The 24,392-nt window shown below is 39.8% G+C and overlaps 1 protein-coding gene across 3 annotated transcripts in view; it reads left to right on the top strand.

Moving 5' to 3' along the window:
• Positions 1-7,114: 7,114 nt before the first annotated feature.
• The window catches only part of LOC126161335 (hydroxymethylglutaryl-CoA lyase, mitochondrial), a 46,470-nt gene continuing 29,192 nt past the window's right edge, over positions 7,115-24,392 (top strand). The window contains exons 1-2 of one of the 3 annotated variants that reach the window (XM_049917098.1): positions 7,115-7,319; positions 9,355-9,636. In XM_049917098.1, coding sequence (XP_049773055.1) covers positions 7,296-7,319; positions 9,355-9,636 — 306 coding nt within the window. In that variant the 5' untranslated portion in view covers positions 7,115-7,295. Of the gene's footprint in view, positions 7,320-7,346; positions 7,495-7,602; positions 7,734-9,354; positions 9,637-24,392 lie in introns of those variants that run through there. The other 2 variants (XM_049917096.1, XM_049917097.1) reach the window with 2 other exon arrangements.

The raw sequence follows: 24,392 nt of genomic DNA on the forward strand, positions 1-24,392 counted from the left end.
TTTAGCTTACGGCAAATAATGGAGAAGTGTTATGAGTGGAACAGGGAATTGTATCTTTGCTTTATAGATCTAGAAAAGGCATATGACCGGGTTCCTAGAAGGAAGTTATTGTCTGTTCTACGAGATTATGGAATAGGAGGCAAACTTTTGCAAGCAATTAAAGGTCTTTACATGGATAGTCAGGCAGCAGTTAGAGTTGACGGTAAATTGAGTTCATGGGTCAGAGTAGTTTCAGGGGTAAGACAAGGCTGCAACCTGTCTCCACTGTTGTTCCTATTATTTATGGATCATATGTTGAAAACAATAGACTGGCTGGGTGAGATTAAGATATGTGAACACAAAATAAGCACTCTCGCATATGCGGATGACTTAGTTGTGATGGCAGATTCGATTGAAAGTTTGCAAAGTAATATTTCAGAGCTAGATCAGAAATGTAAGGACTATGGTATGAAGATTAACATCTCCAAAACGAAAGTAATGGCAGTGGGAAAGATATATAAACGGATTGAGTGCCAAATAGGAGGAACAAAGTTAGAACAGGTGGACAGTTTCAAGTACTTAGGATGCATATTCTCACAGGATGGCAACATAGTGAAAGAACTGGAAGCGAGGTGTAGCAAAGCTAATGCAGTGAGTGCTCAGCTACGATCTACTCTCTTCTGCAAGAAGGAAGTCAGTACCAAGACTAAGTTATCTGTTCACCGTTCAATCTTACGACCAACTTTGTTGTATGGGAGCGAAAGCTGGGTGGATTCAGGTTACCTTATCAATAAGGTTGAGGTTACGGATATGAAAGTAGCTAGGATGATTGCAGGTACTAGTAGATGGGAACAATGGCACGAGGGTGTCCACAATGAGGAAATCAAAGAAAAACTGGGAATGAACTCTATAGATGTAGCAGTCAGGGCGAACAGGCTTAGATGGTGGGGGCATGTTACTCGCATGGGAGAAGCAAGGTTACCCAAGAGACTCATGGGTTCAGCAATAGAGGGTAGGAGGAGTCGGGGCAGACCAAGGAGAAGGTACCTGGATTCGGTTAAGAATGATTTTGAAGTAATAGGCTTAACATCAGAAGAGGCATCAATGTTAGCACTGAGGAGAGGATCATGGAGGAATTTTATAAGGGGGGCTATGCTCCAGACTGAACGCTGAAGGGCATAATCAGTCTTAAATGATGATGATGATGAACTAAGTCAGTTGGCCTATGGACTCAGTGGCGAATACACTGGGTGATGGTGCTGCCTCTAAATAAAGGCTGGTGTATGATTTCGACAGTTGACTATTAGCAATGAGAGTCTTTTAGATGGATTATTATTTTGACAATTTACGAGTTGTTTGGCTATCTGGACCTAAATGCTCTGCATTGTTTATGAGCAGTTCGCATGTCTATAGGCTGTGTAATGTGTTACTTTTGACAGTTTGCAATTAGCAAGTGTGTGTGTCTAGAGCTTTATACATGAGTTATGTAGGAGTAGTTTGCAGGTCTGTATGTTGTAGGGCATGTCAGAGCGTGTGTTCTGTGATAGATATACTCCATCCCTAAATAAACTGCTCCCAAATAAATAAAGTACACTCCTTCCTCTCACCATCAGCCTAGTGCGGGCTGAGTCCTTTTACCACCTGACCTTAGGAAGAGGTGGCGGTCTGACGAATTAGGTTAGTGCTAGTGGTGAGCTTCATTTGCAGCAATTTTCTTAAGTTGGGAGCGAAAACGCAAGTGAGCTTTGTTTACTGGCAGAATTCACACTTGGCGCCGGATCCTAGGAGGAAGTGGCGGTCGGGTGGACGAGGTTAGTACAAGTCTCCTTTCTTTCCTCAGAATTTTCTTAGGTTGGTAGCAAAAGCGCAAGTGACCTTTCTTTACTGTCAGAATTCAAACTTGGCGACAGTTCCTAGGAAGAGGTACCAGTCTGGTCCTTGAAAAGCAGTTGAAACTAGGTAGTTGAATGTATAGTGAACACCTTTTCATACCTATATGAAATTGTAAATTGAATTGTTTAATATGATAAAAATTGAAATGCAATTAAGTACTTAGGTAACTGATAGGTTAGGTGCGCCCATATTTACAGAAGACTATGTTCGGCGTGTGTATGGAGGTGGCGGCCAAGGGTTGAAACGTCCCCTTAGAACAATTTATACAAGACTGTGCTTAACCTGACACACAATAATTTTAGCGCAACGCAATCTGACTATCAAAAATCCCTGCAAAAGAATGGCCCTGAGTAACATTAAACTATACCTTTCTGAAATCACTTACCTCACAAAAATCTTCGTTACTCGAACTACTGCAATACAGCGAGCGCCACTACTGCCAGCTAAATAAAAGATTCAAACTACTGAAGGTACTAACTACTGATAGGGATAGTTAGCAAATGAAAGATATTAATAGAGAACAAACAATGTATTTACCTTTGTTGTTGTTGTTGTGGTCTTCAGTCCTGAGACTGGTTTGATGCAGCTCTCCATGCTACTCTATCCTGTGCAAGCTTCTTCATCTCCCAGTACCTACTGCAACCTACATCCTTCTGAATCTGCTTAGGGTATTCATCTCTTGGTCTCCCCCTACGATTTTTACCCTCCACGCTGCCCTCCAATACTAAATTGGTGATCCCTTGATGCCTCAGAACATGTCCTACTAACCGATCCCTTCTTCTGGTAGAGTTGTGCCTCAAACTTCTCTTCTCCCCAATCCTATTCAATACTTCCTCATTAGTTATGTGATCTACCCATCTAATCTTGAGCATTCTTCTGTAGCACCACATTTCGAAAGCTTCTATTCTCTTCTTGTCCGAACTATTTACCGTCCATGTTTCACTTCCATACATGGCTACACTCCATACAGATACTTTCAGAAATGACACTTAAATCTATACTCGATGTTAACAAATTTCTCTTCTTACCTTAATATTCATAATTGACATCCAGTATTACAAATTATCAAAACTCCGCCATCTCTCTCCCCACATCCACCACTGCTGGCGGCTCACCTCCAACTGCGCAACGCTACGCGCTGTTCACATCCAGCTGCCGCTGCCCAACACTACAATGGCAGACAACAATGCAAACTAGGCACAGACTGCACACAGCACAGCCAGTGATTTTCATATAGAGCGCTACGTAACGTTGCCAATATAAAAATCTAAACAGCCTACTTACAGGGTGTATGACATAAGTGGTCAGACGCCTGCGGGCCAGTGGTGTGGCGCGTGTCTGATTACAATGCGTGCGCAAGAGAGAGAGCAGATGATCTTCTGTCATTATGCAACGTCACGGTAATGTCCTCTGGTATTGACGATATGAACTAAGCCACTTGAGCTCTGGAGCTCTCGGTGAACACAGTGGCTGCCATCATCTTGAATAACGGTACTTGCGTCATGATCTGACATCAGAAGAGCGCCCTCTGGTGGCACCCATATGAACTAAGTCAGTTGGAGTCCAGACCCAGTGGAGAACACATCTGCTTGAAATTGGTTAAATAATGAAGACAAGTCCGTTTTTCCCGCCATTAACGTAGGTGTGCCGCATTATCATGTTGGAATTTGAACTTGGCGCGATTTTTCTTGGGGAGGGGTTTAGGTTAGTGGAGGTAGGCCAAGTGTCCAATCATACACCACGTGGTGGATACACTGGGTGTAGCCATCTTGAATAATGGTACTTGCATCATGATCTGACATCACGATGGCACTCTCTGGTGACAATGATATGAACTAAGCCAGTTGGGCTCTAGAGCTCATGGAGAACACGCATGCTTGAAACTGGTTAAATAATAAAGACAAGTCTCTTTTTCCCGCCATTTTTCCAGGTATGACACATTATCATGTTGGAATTGAAATTCCTGGCATTTTTCTGGAGGAGGGGGGGGGTGGCACTTTCCTGCCAAAATTCAAACTTCCCGCCAAAATCCGCCATCTTGAATGAAGTCACTGCCGCCATCTTGGATGACTTAATCGCCAACTTCTTGGATAACTGTACTTTGCGCTAGAACACAGGTTGTTCCAATACTTTGGATGTCCTGTGCATAATGTTTATTGTTGCAAAATGACAACTAGAGGTACAATAAGTGGTAACGCACTTGATTTCACCTTTCTAAACGTCATAAGTACTGAAATATGTGGCTTGTAAAGGATAGCAAGGCCGTCACAGTTTCTCACATAACGCATCGCATGTAGTACTGTGCTGAGAGCAGGGGTTACCTGCACTGGTGCCTGTAGCTGCCGTAAACATATCAACACCACCGCGACATTCTCTACCTTCAGTGTACAAGTCTCTCCTACTGTGGTCCGCTGAACTGCTCTCATACTGTAACGTGATTCACGTATGTCGCCACATTAAAACCTGTCTTCTTGTGGCTTGTTAGATTTGCCATCTTCTAGTCGATATGCTGGCCTTCAGTAATGAAAAAAACTAGATATTATTTTAATTTATGGCGAATGTCATAGAAATGCAACCGCAGCTGTGACATTATACGCTGAACGCTACCCAGATCGGCGGTGTCCGTCACGTCCAACCAACGGCAACATCTGCAAGACACTCAAGAAAACAGGAAGCTGGGCTCCCACAAAAAGTCGACGTACAATGCCGGTGATTGGCAATGGAAATGAAATTGCTATTCTGGCTGATGTATGGCACAATCCTCAGGTGTACGAGAAATTGCGCGTAGTGCAGGAATAAGCCACAGTAGTGTGCGCAGAATCTTGCATCGGCATCGGTTTCATTCGTTCCATATCTCACTGCACCAAGAACTGTACGGGGATGACTTTGAATCTCGCATTGCATTCTGTCGTTTTGCACTTCACCAGTTGCAAGGTTGCAAGTTCCTAAGCATTACGTTGTTTACGGACGAGGCTTCATTTACAAACCATGGTAATGTGAATCTGAGAAACATGCACTACTGGTCCGTGCAAAGTCCCCACTGGATTCGCCAAGTTGCTCATCAACGACAGTGGAGTATCAGAGTTTGGTGCGGCATCATTGTTAACTGTATTGTAAGTCCCTATTCTTACTGTGGAACATTGAATGGACAGCGATGTGCATTATTTCTTCAACACACACTAGCGGTCCTCTTGGACGATATAGGATTGGGAACTCGTCAGTCAATGTGGTTCCAACATGATGGATGTCCTGCACACAATGCTAAAGTTGCCAGAGACGTTCTAGATGCGACATTTCCAAATAGGTGGATGGGGCAGGGAGGTACTGTGCGAAGGCCAGCACGGTCCCCTGACTTGACGCCATTAGACTTCTTTCTCTGGGGCGCAGTGAGGGATAGGGTGTGTCAACAACCCCCAACAACAGTAGAGGATGTGCGACATCGTATTACTGCGGCGTGTGCGGCAATATCTGTAGAAACTCTACAATCTGTGCAACACTCTCTCGTTACCCGTCTCCAGACGTGTATTGATGCAAACAGAGGGCACTTCAAAGTATGTTGACGTGACACATTTTCATTGGTCAAGATGTGGGTGTATTTTCTACATTGGATGTAATGCACAACAATACAGTTTCTGTGAGCGACAGGGCACTAGTAAACGTGTTTAGGAAAGTGAATTCAAGTGTGTTATCTCTAATTGTAGTTCTAGTTGTCAATTCGCTAGAATAAACATACAATTACAATTTGAAAAATGTAACTTTGCATTGGACGTGTTGTTTATTTTTGTGGATTGTGCATACCTTCCCATTGTGTGAACCTCTGACACAGGCAGGGTGAGGTCCACGCTTGAGTCTCACGACGTGCGTTAGCTGTGCGCTTCATTTATTTCAAGCATCAACTTCGCTTCGCAATTTCTCGGGATATAATTGACGTATTGCGATGCAACCAACGCCACTATTTTTGTGATTTTTCATGTTATTGATTGCTTACAAAATAATAGGGGGTGTCCATTTAAAAACACGCAAGATTGTGTTGAGGACAGAATTTGTTTACGTTTTAAAATTTCGCATAGTATTTGGTTTCCTAAACCCCTACCGTACGTTCACGCTGGTGAAAACCGTTTTTGAATATCAGTTGTTCCAGAGATACTTGAGGTGGCCGAGTTAGGTGAGACGCCCTGTATATCGATCCAGTGGATATATGAAAACGCATATGTATTCGAATGCAACGTTGTGTGAGTATTTCACAGGAATAGATAGGGGATGAACTTCTACAGATTAAAGATTAACGATTTTGAACAAAGTAACATTGACATTTTTATTTACACAGATTACAAGGCAGAACAACCCTGAGAGTTATTTGTCGATCGTTTCCTCATTCTCACCTTCATTTTTACTCGAGAATTTTGTCAGACTCTTCGGTCGTCTATCACAAAACAATCACCTCAATGGTCTGACGGCCAAAGCCTCGCTATTTAATTTTGAAAATGAATTATTTCATAAATGCTTACTGTCTTATACAAAGTTTTGCAGTATTTTGTCTAATAAAAGACTAACTTCTATTCTTCAACACTGGGGCTTTCTCGTCACAACATTCAAGTCATGCAATTTTTTTTATTATTCCTAATGTTCTCATGTCGTTGCTTCCTGAGACAATTTTTATTGAAACAGCTCAATCTGTTCAGAGAAGAGGAACACTTCAACAAACACTTTTCACATAATGCTTTTATAATTGTTGATTGTTATTAAAATACGAAATAGACTACAAGGTACACAACAATATACCTAGATCTTAAAAGAGAGTGAGGACGATACGGAAATCTTACACAATAAATTGAATTGTACTAACAGAAGCAGTAGGATGTGAAGTAAAATAGTGTTTCATTGTTGAGTGAAAGACGTCGACCCATATGTAGTCCAGCCTCTTAATTGCTACAGTTTTCCTTCTTTTCGAGCATTGGCTCCTATGGTCTACGGAACGGGAGTTTAGTTGCAAGTATAAAGTTCCGTGCAGATGACTGTGGCGACTTTTGTTCTGAACTCTATTGTTGATGACGAGAGTGTCCTGCAACCTCATGTACGTCTTTTAGAGATAAGTAATTTGTAAAGGATTTCATGGCTTTTTGCGAAATGTCTGTCGTTCAAAGACCTGTATACTGCGGTTGCCAGTTTGAAGCAAGGTCAGGGATAAGTGTGCCAACAGCGCACCTGCGGGAATTCAGTGGCTTGGTTTTCCTACGTCAATTGCGGAAGTTGGTGTGATCATACGCAACGCAGTCCCACTTCAAGAAGTGCCTCCTCAACGGAAGGTGTGATGTTCTTTCGGTGACTTTTCAAAATTTCTGCTGGTGTTTAGTGCTGAGAGATTTAATATTTAATTAAAACACCTACCCTGTGGTCACAGTTTTATAGTTATTGCTTCGCTAATGCACCTTACCCACGAGGAAACTGTGAGTAGATAAGCTATTCAGTGGTAGTACGTGATAGTACAATATCTTTGCTGTTGAGGCGGTATTATTCAATATGGCAGTGGCGTGTTGTGTGAGAAATGTTGTAGTGCAATCGAAATATTTTTGTTTCAACGTGAGAGGTGTTACTGCCAGCATAGTATCGCAGTTTGCTTCAGTAAGTAACGGGTGTGTCTTACTGGAACTGTTAACTGGATAATCAGCAAAAGAAGTTATACTACGCGACGTGCCGTTTCTGTCCAGCTGTAAGCAAGAGAATGTCAGAAATGTAAGGACTAATTATTGACACGAAAACCGCTCCCCTCATGGAATTCTTGTCTAACTATGTGGAGACTGGCAAAAGCAATTGTTAAGCAGTGTCAGTTTTCGTTTCTCGCATATGATTTCGAGAGTGAGGTGAGACATGGAGGGCTGCAAATGCATGATTGACAGTTTCTGAATTTATTTCAAATTTTCGAATGCGCACGTACTGAACGTTCCGCACTAGGTCACATTCACATACTGATAGTTTATTTCACTTAAGTAGCTAGCTTAGCATATCTTTCAGCTGCACGGAAGTGCAGCTGTTCCAGCACATTATGTACTAATAAGTAGCCACTGCACTTCCTGGTATGCAGCTGTAGCCTGTTTACCACCATGTCTCACAACCACTTGCACTGTTATTCCTTTTTCCCACAATGCTTGTGGTGCTATGTGAACAAGAGAGGCTATTAATTTTGGTGTCACACTGTGACATTAGTGTACTGTGATAATGCAGACATTTGCAATATTGCATCAGACATAGCAATGTCAGTTTTATGCATTGGTTCTAAGCGATTTTTTTTTAATCTTGCACAACTAGGCCAATGCAGAGGAAAGGACATCTCAGCCTGTGTGTCATTAACCCTTTCAGTCCCTCAGAACTTTAAGTTCAGTTGACAAGTTACGGATCTGCAAATGTAAGCATATGTACATTAATGCGTTCTTCCAGTTTTTCTTGGTTGAACATGGGTCATATTTAAGGGTAAAAAGCAAACAAATAATTTTATTCCATTACTATTTGTGAAATAACCCACCCCCCTCCAAAGCCCCTCTTGCATTTTTAGTTATTAATGTAGTGTATATGCACAAAAATAAGTGTTGTAGATACATCTATTGCATAATACAATTTTTCTGAGTGTACATTTCTGGTTTTGTTTTTATAATGAAATGCGTTGAGTATAGGGGTAGTATAGACCTTTGGCTATGTAACAGACCAGTTTAATATAACCTTGATTTTGTAGTTGAGTTCATTGGCTTTGCGAACTAACAATCCAACCTAAACTATCCCGAAGGTTACACTAGATAAGTTGGTTTCAGTATAGAGCAACTGTGACACTTAAAACTATTTGTTTATTATTGAATGAGTTTGTGCCTCACTAGGCCATGGTCAGATAACATCCTATTACTCTGGAACACTTCCTAGTCATTAACAAAATATGAACAAATAAGTTGGAAATTAATTAGTAATCAAAAAATATTGTAGTTCAACAACATGTAGTTTGTTTGCTTTTCATCTAAAACGTTCTGGATGTGGACTGCCCGATGGTTAATTAAAACTTTAATTTTTTAATGTGTGTATTTGTACATGCTTGAAGGATAGTGAAGTGCAAAAAAAATTTTTTTTCTGGGGACTTAGTTGTTCTCATTTCCAAATGGCTAATTTGAATCTCAGTACGTGTTTTGAATATATCCACAGTTGTCATTTAAAAAGTTTATCCAAAATCCAGTTTTGATATATGCAGCCATTATAGCAATTAGCGTATTTCACAAACTGATATTTAACTGGAAGTTTTCCGGTATGATAATGGTGTCAAAGGCAGTATGTGTTTTAAAACATTGTATGGTAGTTTATTTTGCTTTCCATAGCAGATGTAACTCCTTATTTAACTAGTCATTTTGTTTTTATCCCTGCACAATTTTTTGCTGTTATTATTATTCTCTAATTTTACTTGTGCTTCTGTGGTTGTGATTATTAAATTTGATAATTTTTCCTCAGACGCATGCTCATCCAAAGTACCCTACAAGTGTTCGTGTTGTTGAAGTTGGTCCACGAGACGGTCTACAGAATGAACCACAAATTGTTCCAACTGAAGTGAAAATAGAGTTCATCAACCGTTTATCAAGTGCTGGATTTAAAACAATAGAGGTTACAAGTTTTGTATCACCAAAATGGGTTCCTCAAATGGCAGATCACAAGGAAGTTTTAAAGGGCATAAAGAAATGGGAAAATGTAAGCTACCCTGTACTTGTCCCAAATCTCAAGGGACTTAATGCTGCTGTAAGTTTACATTATTAATATTTGCCTTTAATTTAAATGGCAGCTGTTTTGCTCGTTGTATTGTTTGTTAAATTGACTGTATTGTAATTTATGTGAACTATCCATTTGCCATGATGCTTAATATCAGTTTTACTGAGGCTTCTTACCAATTTTGAATAGGGGGTCCCGTGAGGCCACTAACGTAATGGTTGTTATCATGAGTCATAGCAGCTTGCAGAAAGGAAAATGCTCTTACTGTAAGGCAGCTATTGTAATATGAATTTGTGTGTGGACTGCAGGGCTTAAGAAAATGGAGCTGGAGTGTTAGTGTTGATCCTCCACTGCACCATCGCTCTGAATTCGTATTTTATGGTAATAATAATATTAGTTTACCACAGTATTATTGTATTTGGGAGTGAGGGTGCTTCTGTCGGGTTATCGTGAGCCTGTGTGTAATTGCGGTTGATAGTACGTGCACAACTGACCTGAAAGCATTAATAGTGCAATGTGTTTTAACTTAGTCACCCCTGAACTTGTTTACAGAAATGTCACTGCGTGTTTCCAATAATGGCAAAGCTCAATAATGTCTTTGAGTAGTAGTAACAACAATAATAATAATAATTGTTGCTGCTGGTCAGTGGTCTGGTGCATCTCTTTAAAGTCGAAGCCATGTTGGCAACTTGCATATCCATAACCTACCCTCAATAATTCTGTTGGTGAAAGAGGACCTATAGTTTAATGTGGAATCCAAACGGAAATACGGAAGCGTCCGATCCAACCCGTTGGCTTTGACCCATGACGTCACAAATATGGCGGAAACGACCATAAACGACAATTCCAATATGGCGGATATAAAAACGTTGCATACGTATCACAAAGACGAAAACACATAGAAAAACAACACACACAAAGGTTTCACAAGAACAATCTGCTAACATTGATAGCAAACAAAGATAATAATAAACAAGAGGGAGTCCTTCTCTGGACACACTGTAGGTTGGAAGGTAAAAGTTGTGTTGAGAGATGGCGAAGCTAATAAACATGACACCAAAATAAACCTTTTGGTAATAATTTAATCATGGTTCCAGCTGAACTAACAGTGCCGTGCTGTATTTTGGTTGGTGGTATGGTTGTGGTGAGAGTAGTGTCAGTTGGGGTGGGTAGAAGGAGAGGGAGGCAGAGAGGAAGTTGGATGGGTGCTAATGGCTTGAAGGGAGGTAGCCCATTTGCCAGCAATGAATGCAGGAGGGAGCGGTGGCAGGTGTGCGGGTAGGTATGTATGTAAGATTGTGGAAGCCAGTGGGAAGTGATGCACACTGAAGGTGACGCGGAGACATGTTTTGGGAGAGGTGGACAAGATGGAGGAAGGGGAAACTGTTGGGTAGGCCATGTCATAGACATCGGGTTGAGTCATTCCATGTCAAATCAACACTCCTATTTTACCTCACCCTCTTAGATTTTGCTGACAGTTGGTATACTTATAGTGGCCACAGAGACTAAGAAAAATACCAAATTTCAATTTTTTATCTCAAACCATTCCTGAAATATGGCTATGTAAAAATTTCAAAAACCAGTCAAAAATGTGTGAACGGACATTTTTAAAATTGTCCTAGGAGCTGCCCTAATTGAGCTAGAGAACTGGGAAAGGTGTCATTTTGCATGCTATTTCCAGTGATAGACAAAAAAACATAGCTTCTAATTAATAGCCTTTTTCAAAAAGGTAATTAATATTTTGATTTAATTTTTTTTTACAAATAGTATATAATTGAAAATTTTCAAAATATTTCCATAACTACTTCATACTATTGTAAATCATATGGCAAAATATAAATCTGGGATGACGATGGGTTCATTGTTAAAAAAAATTATTCCGGACTCTTGTTTTTTCACTAACGGCCCTAGTTTGATCAAATTGACCTTTAACAAACAGGAATTTATTTAAAATATACTGAAAGGTAAGTAAAAAAAGTATTAGAAATATCAAAACATCACCTTATTAAACCAAAACTAATCAGCATATTTTATAATTAAGTTGATGGCTTAGTTTAATTTCATACAACTTCACTAACAGTGTATTAACCGATATAACAAAAACAAGAAATTGAGCATTTAACTACAAACTGAAATAAAGTATGAATAAGTACAAGTATTTACATAATAGTTCTGGTCCATGATGTTCGAAATGGAACTATTAAACAAATTAAATACCTAATGCTTGTTTTTGAGTAACAGGTATCTGTACATAGCTAAATTTAACACAATGGGTACTACCAATAATTTTAAAACAGCTTTTTATAAAATATACATTAACACTAACCTGAGACAAAAATTAAGTTTTGAGTTGAAAGCAGTTTCCCAGTAAATTGTCTTGGAACTTCACATATTACATGTTAATAAAGCTGAATGTGTTTGGTTTACATCACTTTCATTAGGAATGTATGTTCTCCCTGTCGGAGTAAATGGATTCACTTTTGTGAGAACATCCACAACTGACACCCACAGGACATCTGCATGTGCAGGATAAGAGAATGACTTAGCTGGTCCACATGGATGAAGAAAAGTTATTTTCACTTCATCAAGTTCTTCATTTTTTTTTTTTTTTTCTAAAATGTACCCAAGCCGCCAGTTTCTGCCATATACAGTGGTGACAGAGCCTGATACATCTTGTAACTTCAGTTTGTATGGTGATGTAGTTACTTCCCTCTCCCATCTCTGCATATCACCTGAGAAATATTTGACTATTAATTTTGATGTAGTGTTGGGAATGAAAGCGTGAAATTGCTGTGTTCCTTTGATCGTCAATGCCTCTTCAAGTCGGCTTTTTAAGAATATTTCTGAAGCAGCGTAGTCTTCTTGAGTGGAACATGCAAAATCAACATTTGTGATATTATCTACTGCCCACTCAAATAGATCTCGTGCGGTTTGGATCTGATTTTGGTATGGCCTTTGCAAACTTGCACAAGCTGCCAGTCTCTTTACTGAACCCCTTACTCCATCACAAGGTCCTTTCCCATGTGCTGTGGCTGAAAAGTGCCACTTAGCTTTTATGTTGAAGTCTTCCTCATGAAGGCAAAGGTTCAGGAAGTTTTTCTTATTTTTATACTGAGCGGCAGAACTGTCAGAATAATAGTATATCTTTTTTGAAATCTTTTGAAATATATTGGTTAGATATGAAATTAGCTTCTTTTGAAAGGTGTAAACTGCAGTTGTATTGTGCTCCAGGCAATCAGAAACAATGACAAAGCTCATATGCTCAGTTTTGTCTTCCTGCTTGTAATATATAACAAAAGGATGAATGGTAATCTTCTGTCTTGTCCAGTGGAAACTCTGAGCTTCATCCTGTAGAACTATACTATAATTTTCTGAAAAATCACATACGACAACAAATTCAGATTCCATAAGGTTTTCTCTTGTGAAGTTAAGGATTGTTCGTTGTTGCTCTGCAATGAAGTCATGCCGAATCAAAGTCGACATCTTACTACAAAATAAATCTATGAATCTTCAGAAGTTTTCTGAACAATTTCCAGATTACATTGGTCAACTGACATCCACTGTCGGAACTGAACTTGTTCAATTAAGTTTTCATGAAGAGTCTTTTAAAATTTTACGTATGACAGTTTCTCCTGGGCAGTATTCACAGTTTCCCATGATGCAATCAACTGATGACGGGTTGCAAAGCATTTTTGCAATGCACTTCTTACAATTCTTTAAGCTGTTGTTTGTTTCTGTATTTAGTTTGGCATTTTCTATCATTAATTTTATGTTTTGGTGAGTTGTGCACACACAGACAGTTTGTGTGCCACTCCGGCCAGCTAATACACAGTGTTTTGGTCTCAACTCAGCAAATTTAGAGAAACCTATTTTTATGTTAGGAAACTTGTCTTTAAAATGCTTGTAAGCTTTTTTAAGGTTACACAAAATAAGTCTTTTTGATATTTTTGTTTTATTTCAACTTGTTTCTGTAATTGTCACACAATCTTTAATACCTGGCATTGCCCTGCTAACTTCATCATTTTCATAAAATGAATGTACAGTTTTGACAGTTTCTGTTGGTAAACACTTCCCTGGTTTTGGGGTTGGACCTTCCATAAATCCTTTCTCTTTCAAAATTTTTTTGGACTGCTGAACAATGTAATTAGGAGCATTAAATTCCCTCATTATTTTCCTGACACTCCACTTTTCAGGTAAACTTGTAAGAATCATTAGTTTTTTTTTGCTCTACTTATAGAATTTTTAAAGTTTCTTTTAAGATTTTCAAGAACGGATTCATCAGTAACTGATGAAGAAGTTTCAGGAGCAACAAAAAGTTTACGTGTCATTGATGAGATTTTCTTCACTTTTGATTTGGCGTAATGCCTAGATGTTAGTTTTCTCTTGTCAATTGGGGACTCACCTAGTTCTTGAAGTGTTGTTTTAAATGTTGTAACAGTTACTGAAGTTGGAGTGAAGTCAGGGTCTTGGTCTCGGATGATTATCTCTGATCCAGAAGATTCTTCTTCAACACTTTCATCCCTGATGGGCTCTGGTGTATTTTTCAATTTGGTTACATCTTTCCTACATTTATCACAAATCTTGGCACCACTTGGCATTTGAGGAAATAATTTGGGCATCCATGTTGTGACATTTCTCAGTTTTTTTCTGTCTCTAATAAAATGATTTGACTTCTTCAATGGATTACAACACTGCACTCTTACAGCACTGCACTTTTTACTTGGTTCCATATTTATACAAAAACCACTTATAAACTGCCCTTCAATGTATAGATTTACTTGAAAATGAACTATTAAATATAATAGATACAGACTGGTCAATACAGAGGTAACAATTGATTTGCACTAAAACCACAGTGCACAATAATGCTGTAGGCACACAAAGCCTTATAAGGTAACAATGGAGACTACATCATCTCAACAATGGCTCCAGTCTCTGAATTATTGTACAGACATCAAACCCTATGTATATGGTCCTCTACTGACGTACTTCCTTAAGTCAGTTTGATCAAACTAGGGCTGTTAGTGAAAAACAAGAGACCGGAATAATTTTTTTTAACAATGAACCCATCATCATCCCACATTTATATTTTGCCATGTGGTTTACAACAGCATGAAGTAGTTACGGAAATATTTTGAAAATTTTCAATTATGTACTTTTTGTAAAAAAATAAAATCAAAATATTAATTACCATTTTGAAAAAGGTTATTAATTAGAAGCTATGTTTTTTGTCCATCACTGGAAAGAGCATGAAAAATGCTGCTAAATGACACCTTTCCCAGTTCTCTAGCTCAATTAGGGCAGTTCCTAGGGCAATTTTTTAAAAAAAGTCCGTTCACACATTTTTGGCCAGTTTTTGAAAAGTTTACATGACCGTATTTCAGGAATGGTTTGAGGTAAAAATATTGAAATTAGGTATTTTTCTTAGTTTCGGCACCCACTATAAGTATACCAACTTTCAGCAAAATCTAAGAGGGTGAGGTAAAATTTTTATTTAAAGTGTGTTGATTTGACATGGAATGACTCGGTTGTGTGCGTGCATGCATGCTCAATAGCCAATGTGAATGCAATTTTGTTGTGTGTTTCTTTGCTCGATGCATTGATCAGCTAAAGTGTTGGTTGCCTTTCCCTTATTTTATGTAGTGCTGCATTCAGAAATTTCTGTTCTGAGAAAATAGGGTTAGGAAATGAAAAGTTAATATCTGTAATAATATAAATGCTTTTTCTTTGGTTGGTGGCACATGACCTCCATGATACAGCCTTAGGACTGAATATGGCCAGCAGAATCTCCACAGCACTTCAAAGGGGTATTAAGGGAGCTTCAGTTATACCCATTTATCGGAGCCAGTACAGTAACTGACTGAGTGACTACAGTTCATAGACTTTGGTCTGTGCTATAGGTTGCACTGTCAACATGCGTTTCGTGTACACAATTGTTGGCTTCAACATCTCTCAACCTAATTGTCACCATCCAACCTAACCGAAACCTTGGGCTATGCTACAAATCGTCACCTCAAAATACATTTCATATTCACATTTGATGGCTTTTTGACCAACTCACAGCCAGTCAGCTTCCAACCTAAGATATTGCAAAATAGAAATGCCAGGATGTTGTAATAGCAAAAAATTAAGGCTGGGCTGTCATCTCAATTGCTGAGTGTCTGTCATCAATACCAAAATACTGTTCTTCATACAAATCACCTCATATCAGTCTGATACAAAACATAAAGTATGTAATTTGTACAGTTCCATTGTCTACTTCAACAGATAAAATGCCGATATCAGTAATAGAAATGGCAGGATGTAGCAAATTTAAAAAAAAAAATAATGGGCTGTTTATACAACATGTGTAAGCCCTACCAGTCAGTCACTGCCAACAGTATTCCACATTTCAGACTAAATATTTCACAGTAAAAATCTGTATATAATAGAACACTGAGATGCTGCAATAGCAGTATCATCAGTACAAAAATTCACTACTGTAAACAAATTACTGCTTTTGGTCTGTCACAAGTAAAAAATTTTCATAATTTAAACACATCCTTGAAAGTAAAAAAAGTGTCTTCGCCAAATAGGGTTAGGAGAGAAAAATTACTAATGGTGTAGATATGCACAAGTTTTCAGGGCCAATGGCACCTTTTGGTGGAAAGGTTGAAGGGAAAGCAAGAAGGATGAAGGCAGAGGACTGGCCAGGTTTAGGAAATGGGGAGCGTTATGGGAAAGTCACCCACAACACCTAGTTGGTGAATACTTATTGGATGGGATGAGAAGGAAAGTAATTGCCAGTGCATGTACCAGATGCGATTTGAAAACATGAAAACTTAAAGGTGGAGGATAGAGTAATAAGCAAGATAGATTACTGAAAAAATACTACGCAAGAGCCAGTAAGAGCAGAGAGGTAAGTGGATTATTCAAGTTAGGCAGGTAGGGGGCTAGGTCAAGATATGAAAGATACAGAAAAACAAAAAGAAGCAACGAAAAGGAATAGTAACAGAAAAGAAATGCCACAGAAGAAATTAACACAGAATTAAGGCCAGATGGACGGCAAGAATAAAGCACTTGTTATGCCATGTAGTTTTGAGAACCTGGTGTCGGGAGGGAGAATTCAGATGGCACATGTGGTGAAAGAGGCACTGAGGCACAAACGTCATATTGTAGAGCATGCTGTGCAATGGGATACTGTGTGTTTGTTGCCAGTGTCTATGCCGATTCATCCTAAATGCTAACTTGGTCTTTGTACTAGAGTAGAAAGCCAAACAGTGTTTACATAACAGCTGGTACAAGACATGTCATTTCACAGATGACTGTCCCTCTGATAGTACGTTTTGCCAGTTACAGGGCTGCATGAGGCAAATTTTACAGTGCAGTAGGTCATGGGGACAGCAGTCATAGGGTAGGGAAGAGAGTACAGGAGGAGCATTGGGCCTGACTGGGATATTGCAGAGATTGGGAGGGGGGAGGGATGATATAAAGTTGTTCTGGGTACAGTGGGCAAAATGAAAGACAGAATAGACCTCATTTCAGGGCATGATTTTAGGAAGTTGTAGCCTAGCCGAAGTAGCTGATCAATACATTCAAAACAAGGATAGTATTGAGTGACAAGAGGTGTACTCCTAAGTTGTTTCTGGAGGGATCAGCAGTACCAGGATTTGATGTAATGGGCCAAGAAATCTACTTTTGACATAGGCTGATTGGGTAATTACATCCAGTGGCAATTGAGGTCAGAATGGTGGTGTATTGTTGTAAAGAGAGTGCATCTAAATGCATATGATTACCTTGAATGCCAAGTCTGTATGGCAGGGAACATTGGATATGGAAAGGATGGCAAGTGTTAAAATGTAAGTACTGTTTGTTTGTAAGTTTAACATAAACAGAAGTGTGTAGCTAATCTTCAGTGAGGATGAGGTCAACAGCAAGGAAAGTGGCATGGGATTCAGAAAAGTATAATGTGAAATCCAGTTGGAAGAATGTACTTAGAGATTCCAAGAATTTTAACAGGTCAGTCTCACTGCAAGCCCATATGGCAAAGATGTCATCAATGTATATAAACCAAACTGGGGGCAGAAGGTTCATGAATCCCAGGGAGCCCCCTCCAAGTGACCTGCAAAAAGGTTGACATAGGGAGTAGGCATCCTGGTTCCCATGGCTGTATCCCTGATCTATATGTATATACGCCCCTCAAAGGTAAAGTAATTGTTTGTAAGTATGAAATTTGCTAAATGGGTAGGAAGGAAGTTGTAGCTTTGGAATCAGGTGGGTTTTGGTTGAGGTAATGTTCAACAGCAGACCAGTTGTGTACATGGAGGATATTGGTGTAGAAGGAGGTGACAAGCAAGGTGTGTGGTAGGAGTGGGACTGTACAGATTTCAAACGATCTGGAAAATTGTTAGTGTCTTTAATATAGGAGGAGAGTTTTAGTTCAACAGGTTGCAGACGCTGATCAACCATATATGTTCATGGGTGCTTTGAATCCAGCAACTATGGGATGGCCAGGGTGACTGGGTTTATAGACTTTCAGAAGAAGGTAGAAGGTGGTAGTGCATAGTTTGGATGGGATAAGAAGTTCTATGGATTGAGGTGTTAGTTCTGGTGAGGGGCTTGAGGTTTTGAGATGGGATTGTAGGGCAGTTTGTACCACAGGGATGAGATCTTGTTGGCAGATGCTGTATACAGGGTGTCCACCCAAAATATCTCTGGAACAATAACAGCTATTGGAAAACGACTTTCACCTGTATCAATTTAGGGCTGGGGCCCATGAATGTACATATTTGGAAATATTCTAAGACAAAAGCATATGTGTTTTTTAACACAAACTTATGTTTTTTTAAATGGACCTCCTATATTTTTTCTTCAGCAATCCATAGCATGACAAAGCACATACACAATGGCGTTGATTGGATCCCAATATTCCCATGACATCCCGAGATATTAAGACGCGAAGTTGACGTTTGAAACACCCGACATGCGCTGCTAGCGCACATCCTGAGGCTCAGGCATGAACCTCATGCTGCCCGTAATCGCGATGTGATTGATATGCATAATCACACTTCCATACTTATCAAGAGGTCCGAAACGAATAATACGGTCTGCTGCCATCCTGCATTAACGTCGTACATTCCTGCAGGTATTTATCCCAAAGGTTAGGGGTGATGTGGTTCTGTAACATATCTGTGTACCGCAACGTTAGTCACAAAGTTAACTTCGCTTATCGTTAATCCGTTACTAAAAAGGTAATGCCGTTCAACGTTAAAACTTTACTTTACTGTAGATCTAGCGCAAGTGACAGTTAATCATTCACTCGTAATAGTAAAATTCATGCTTATAGTTTTAGTGAAACGAGCAAGTGGACTAAATGTTTTACCGTTGTTTAGGTAAAAATGTTTTGATTTGGGAGGTTCAGGTAGGACATAGAAGATGAATGTAAACATGTTTAACCAATTAGTTTTATTATCGCATAATTATCAATGTTATGTTTATCTAATGCGTTAAATGATAAATTGTTGCAAACAAATGTTTCTTAACATCACTGGGTAAAATGGCCCTTTGTAGAAACTTCCACTGTGATACCAGCATTACATACTAAATATAGCGTTCACATCTCATGCTCAAAGTGATGCCCATTGGCTTGCATACATAGGGTCACTCTGCGGATGAAGGATGCCCTACTTTGTGCTACCGTTTCCTCTTAGATGGCTGTACAAGCATCAATAATGTGTTGCTTCATCTCCTCTGGTGTTGTTGGTTCATGTTGGTAAACAGCATCCTTCACTGCTCCCTAAAGAAAATAATCCAGCGGTGTAAGGTCCGGAGATCGGGCAGGCCACCTAACTGGGCCACCTCGTCCAATCCACCTACCAGGGAACTTACGGTTCAGAAGTCGTCGTGCTTGTAAGGCATTATGTGCAGGGCATTCGTCATGCTGATAACACATGACCATTCTCCGGTCCAGAGGTGTGGTGTCCAAGAGAACAGGAAGATTGTGTCGTATAAATCTGGAGTATTGTCTCACACCAAACATTAACTTTCCACAGACATTGATGCTCTACCTGACGGAGCCATTTTGGATTGTCTGCGGACCAATAATGCATATTCCTCATATTGACAATTCCTTTGTTGGAGAATGATGCCTCGTCGGTAAAGAGAACATCTGCAAAAAAAATTAGACTAGTCAGAAGTTTTTGCTGAGCCCACCGACAAAATGTTACCCTATTGCGGAAGTCATTTCCATGAAGATCCTGGTGTAAATGAACATGGTAAGGATGAAATTTATGACGTTTAAGAATACGCTGTGCACTTGATTTCGACACACCAACTTCACGTTCAATTTGACATGTGCTGATTTGAGGAATCACAGCTATGGTAGCGAGCACAGCAGCTTCAGCACGTTCATCTTTGCATGTTCTAGGACGATGTCGAGGTCTTGGATTTAAGCTTCCCATTTCACGTAGACGAGATGTGAGACGACCAAACATCCAGCGCGAAGGTGATGGCTTGTCAAGGAATCGTCTTCTGTACAGCATTTCTGAACAGCATTTCGTCCACCTACAACAGGGTACAGTACAGATATGTAGAGTAGGGTAGAAAACAGACATATTAACTTAATAATCATAATGTTCGCTAACAGTACTATCAACAAACAAGCAATCTCATAATGTATTTCCCCTCAACGTACATTCTCCATAGATCAGCAGCATTTCTACCATATCTTAATATGTGTACATTGTACTGTACAGTATAAGTTCCACAACACAACGTTTATTCATAATGTGTACTGCCTCTGTGCTGTCACTAGATTACTCTGATGCACGGCTACACTGGCAAGCGGTGTACTGCACGCCAAAGCAATAACAAATGGGATGCTTGGAGGGTGGTGGAGTACAGGAGTTTGCATGGGTCGCAAATCATAAACAAGGCGAAGTGGTAACTGTGGCAGTAGTGGGAACTACGTTGGACACTTGACTAGGTAGAGCCAGGCCCTGCGCGACAGGCACAATGGGTCATATAACGCATTAGGTAAACCTTATTTTGGGTGTGCAGGATAAATAAGACAAACTGACGGGTGTACACCGATCGGTACTGGTTCATATTGTGTACGTAGATACGTAAAATGTGCAAGAGGGAAACCATTATGTGCTTATGAGAGTTGATGGCAGCAGACCGTATTATTTGTTTCGGACCTCTTGATAAGTATGGAGGTGTGATTACACATGTCAATCACATCGCGATTATGGGCAGCATGGGGTTCACGCCTGAACCTCAGGACGTGCGCTAGCAGCGCATGTCGGGTGTTTCAAGCGTCAACTTCGCGTCTCAATATCTCGGGATGTAATGGGAATATTGCGATGCAATCAACGCTATTGTGTATGTGCTTTGTCATGCTATGGATTGATGAAGAAAAAATATAGGATGTCCATTTAAAAAAACATAAGTTTGTGTTAAAAAACAGATATGCTTTCGTTTTAGAATGTTTCCAAATATGTACATTCGTGAGCCCCAGCCCTACATTGATACCGGTGAAAGTCGTTTTCCAATAGCTGTTATTGTTCCAGAGATATTTTGGGTGGACAAGATAGCTGAGACACCCTGTGTAGCAGAGTCCAAAAGCTGGCATAGACCCTCACTTACATGCTCCCGCTGGTTGAGTGCCCTGCGGGTAGATCCTGTGTCTGGCAGGATGAGGATGATGATGATGGAGTCATCAGTTTTTAGGTAAAAAGAGCCTGGAATTCTGCAGGGGTCAGGTTAGGGTCATGTTGTACGGACCTGAGAAAGGTTGGTGAAGCAGTGCTGGATATTAGGAACTCGTGGTAGGCTTGTAAGGGAGTCATTTTCAGGTATTCATCACCACCAATGGTGCCACAGTGGGAACTGTTCAAAGCAGGGTTCAGTGTTAAGTTTGCTGTTGGAAGGGTTTTGTGGTTGCACTACAAAGTGATACTTCCAGTTGACATTTTGTGGAAAGGATAGGGGGGTCCTTAACCAAAGCAGCATGATTAAATGCAGGTTTAGGGTGAAAGTGAGAACCTTGGATAATAAGGATATTGCAGGAGAGGAGGTGCCATTGATAAGAGGTTGGCAACATTGTACTGTTGTTGCTAGATGGTGAGATCTTGACATGCCGTTGCTCTTGGAGGCGGTAATGAAGGCTGGGGAATGTTCCGAAGATTGACCAAGCTCAGTTTAGGGGGTGGTGGTTGGTAGTATTGCTGTTTAGAGAACTGGCATATGTTAAGGATGTAACCACAACAGCTGAGGTAGTTTAGGAGAAGGCAAGATGGTTTTTTGAGGTGGAGTAGGGGTTGTTATTGCAGTTTGTTGTAGTTGGCTTGGCAGAGGACACCATCCAAGGAAACAGGAGGGCAGGTAACCGCTGCATTTTATAGGAGAGTAGTAGTCTGGTGGAGTGTAAATTGGCAGACAAGACATGTAAGTCACAGATTAGCCAGGTAAGTGCAAGAGATTGCTGTATTTAAAAGTGTAAAAAGGGCTGGTCAAGAATGATGTCACATCCAGAAATAGGGGACTTTCAAAGTTAGAAATTTGGAGATAAGTCCCTTCATCCATCTTCCTTCAGCCCTTCTGCCAGGATAAGGAGCCACTGGCTCTGAAAGCTTGAACCTGTCCTTATGTATGAGCTTCTCCTTCTGCCAGTTGGTGAGTAGATTTTTAATCTATCTTAATATATTACTTTAGCTGGCATACCCAGCTACAGGATTACTGAAGTGTCACATTCCACTCGTCTGCTTTGGCAACCACAGGAAATTCGGGGTTTTAGGGTGGGGACAAGTCGAATATAATAAGTAAAAAAAAGAAAAACCATGATCCCAAAACACACAAAATGAGGTATCGTGGTTTTCGTTTTATTTTTTGTAGTAGTTGGTTTTCGGCACCAATAGTTGTGGTTGACCTATATAGGTTATCGGAAATGACCGATTCCAATTTTCATAGTTTTAGTTGTAGGTGTTGGTGTTTTGATATGGTCACCTCTGGTTGACCTAAATAGGTCAAGGGAACTGTAAGATTCCTGTAGATTTTGTTGGTATAGTGGAATGTTGTGAATTTTTGTTTGTTTGTAGTATGGTGGTAGTGGAAGGTATAAGGCAAAATTTGTTCATTTCAGTAATTACCATGTCAGTTTTGAGAGCTCATGCTACTGATATTATAAGATAAAAATATTTCATAACATTTGCAGGATGTGGGTCATTCTGGAACAGACTCTTCTGTGGGAATTAACCACATAGTTTCTCATCAGATAGCTGTGCACTGGAAATGGTTTACTGAAGGTGAATTTATTAAATGGCTTGTAATAGTGGTAGAAGAGCTGTACCCACAGCTGGTTCACCAGCTACAGTCTGTGTTATTTTATCTAGCTATTTTAATGCACTGATTTGAAGGATTAGTAGAATATTTGGAGGCTCAGCTTACAACGGACGTTAAAGACAGTGTTGAGTTTTCTTTGTCTTTGGATGACATTCTTGATTTGTCAGAAACAGCACAGCTGGTAATTTTCATTAGGACAGTAAACAAAACGCTGGAAGTTCATGAGGAGATGTTAGATCTCATTCCACTGAAGGACAAAACAGGTCAAGATATATTTAATGCACTTGAAGCAGTTATGGAGAAGTTTGATCTGCTGTGGGAATTACTACCTTCTGTAGCAACAGATGGTGCTCCTGCTATGACCGGCGAAATCAGTGGCTTAGTAAGCACATCCAGAGTAAAATGAAGAATCATTATCTGGTTTCCCTACACTTTGTTTCATTCATCATCATCATCATTTTTAGAGGAAGTCTTCGTGGGTTGTTGGTCGATTAGCGTCATCGTCTTGTAGCAATGCTTCAATGGACTCTGTCTCCATCATCTTTGCCTGAAGATGATGGAGATGCATTCCATCGAAACGTTGCTAAGAGACGACAGCGCTACTTGGCTGACAACCCATGAAGACTTCATATATGAAATTCACTGAGAAAGCCTGCACTCACATATATAATCATTTGTGTTCCAAAAGCATAAAACTGAATAATATAATGAGTGTGGTTGTGAAAATCACTAATTCTATTCAAGCAAAAGGATTCGATCATTGTTTGTTCATAGCATTTTTGGACCGTGTCTGTTGTGAATATGGAGATTTACCACGTAACTGTAAGGTTCACTGGCTTGATCATACTAAAACTCGGGAGTGTGTTATGCAACTGCACCAAGAAATATAATTATTCGTGCAAATGAAGGGAGAAAGTGTTCCTGAACTGTTAGATGATAGATCGATTAGTGATTTAGCTTTTAACTGATGTGGCAGGGCATCTTCGCAACTTGTGTGTGTCATTTCAAGGCAAGAATATTCTTGTCATTCACTTCAGTGACAAAGGGAATTCAAAATGAAACTATTGCTCTGGGAATGGCAGGCTAGGAACATCTCTTACTTTTTGAAACTGCTGCATTAACAAATGTTGCCATTGCTGCAGATTTTTGTAGAGCATAGGGATCTTTTAAGAAAATTGTGTACTGAATTTGAAACAAGGTTCACTGATACTTCACGCTTGGAAGCAGGTTCAAGAATTTTTGCTACTCCATACTCTGGACGTTGATTCTGTAAGCTATCCTCTCCAGATGGAAATCACAGTTCTTCAGTGCGATTCAGAATTGAAAGATGGATATCAGAGTAGAAAGACTTTAAGTGACTTCTATGAACTTTTACCACAGAAACTTAATAGACATGCAGCATAGATGTTTAGTCTCTTTGGATCAACTTACAATTGTTATCGGCTCTTTTCCCTGATGAAACTGTG

The sequence above is a fragment of the Schistocerca cancellata genome, chromosome 2 (assembly GCF_023864275.1).
Source record: "Schistocerca cancellata isolate TAMUIC-IGC-003103 chromosome 2, iqSchCanc2.1, whole genome shotgun sequence".
Lineage (NCBI taxonomy): Eukaryota > Metazoa > Arthropoda > Insecta > Orthoptera > Acrididae > Schistocerca > Schistocerca cancellata.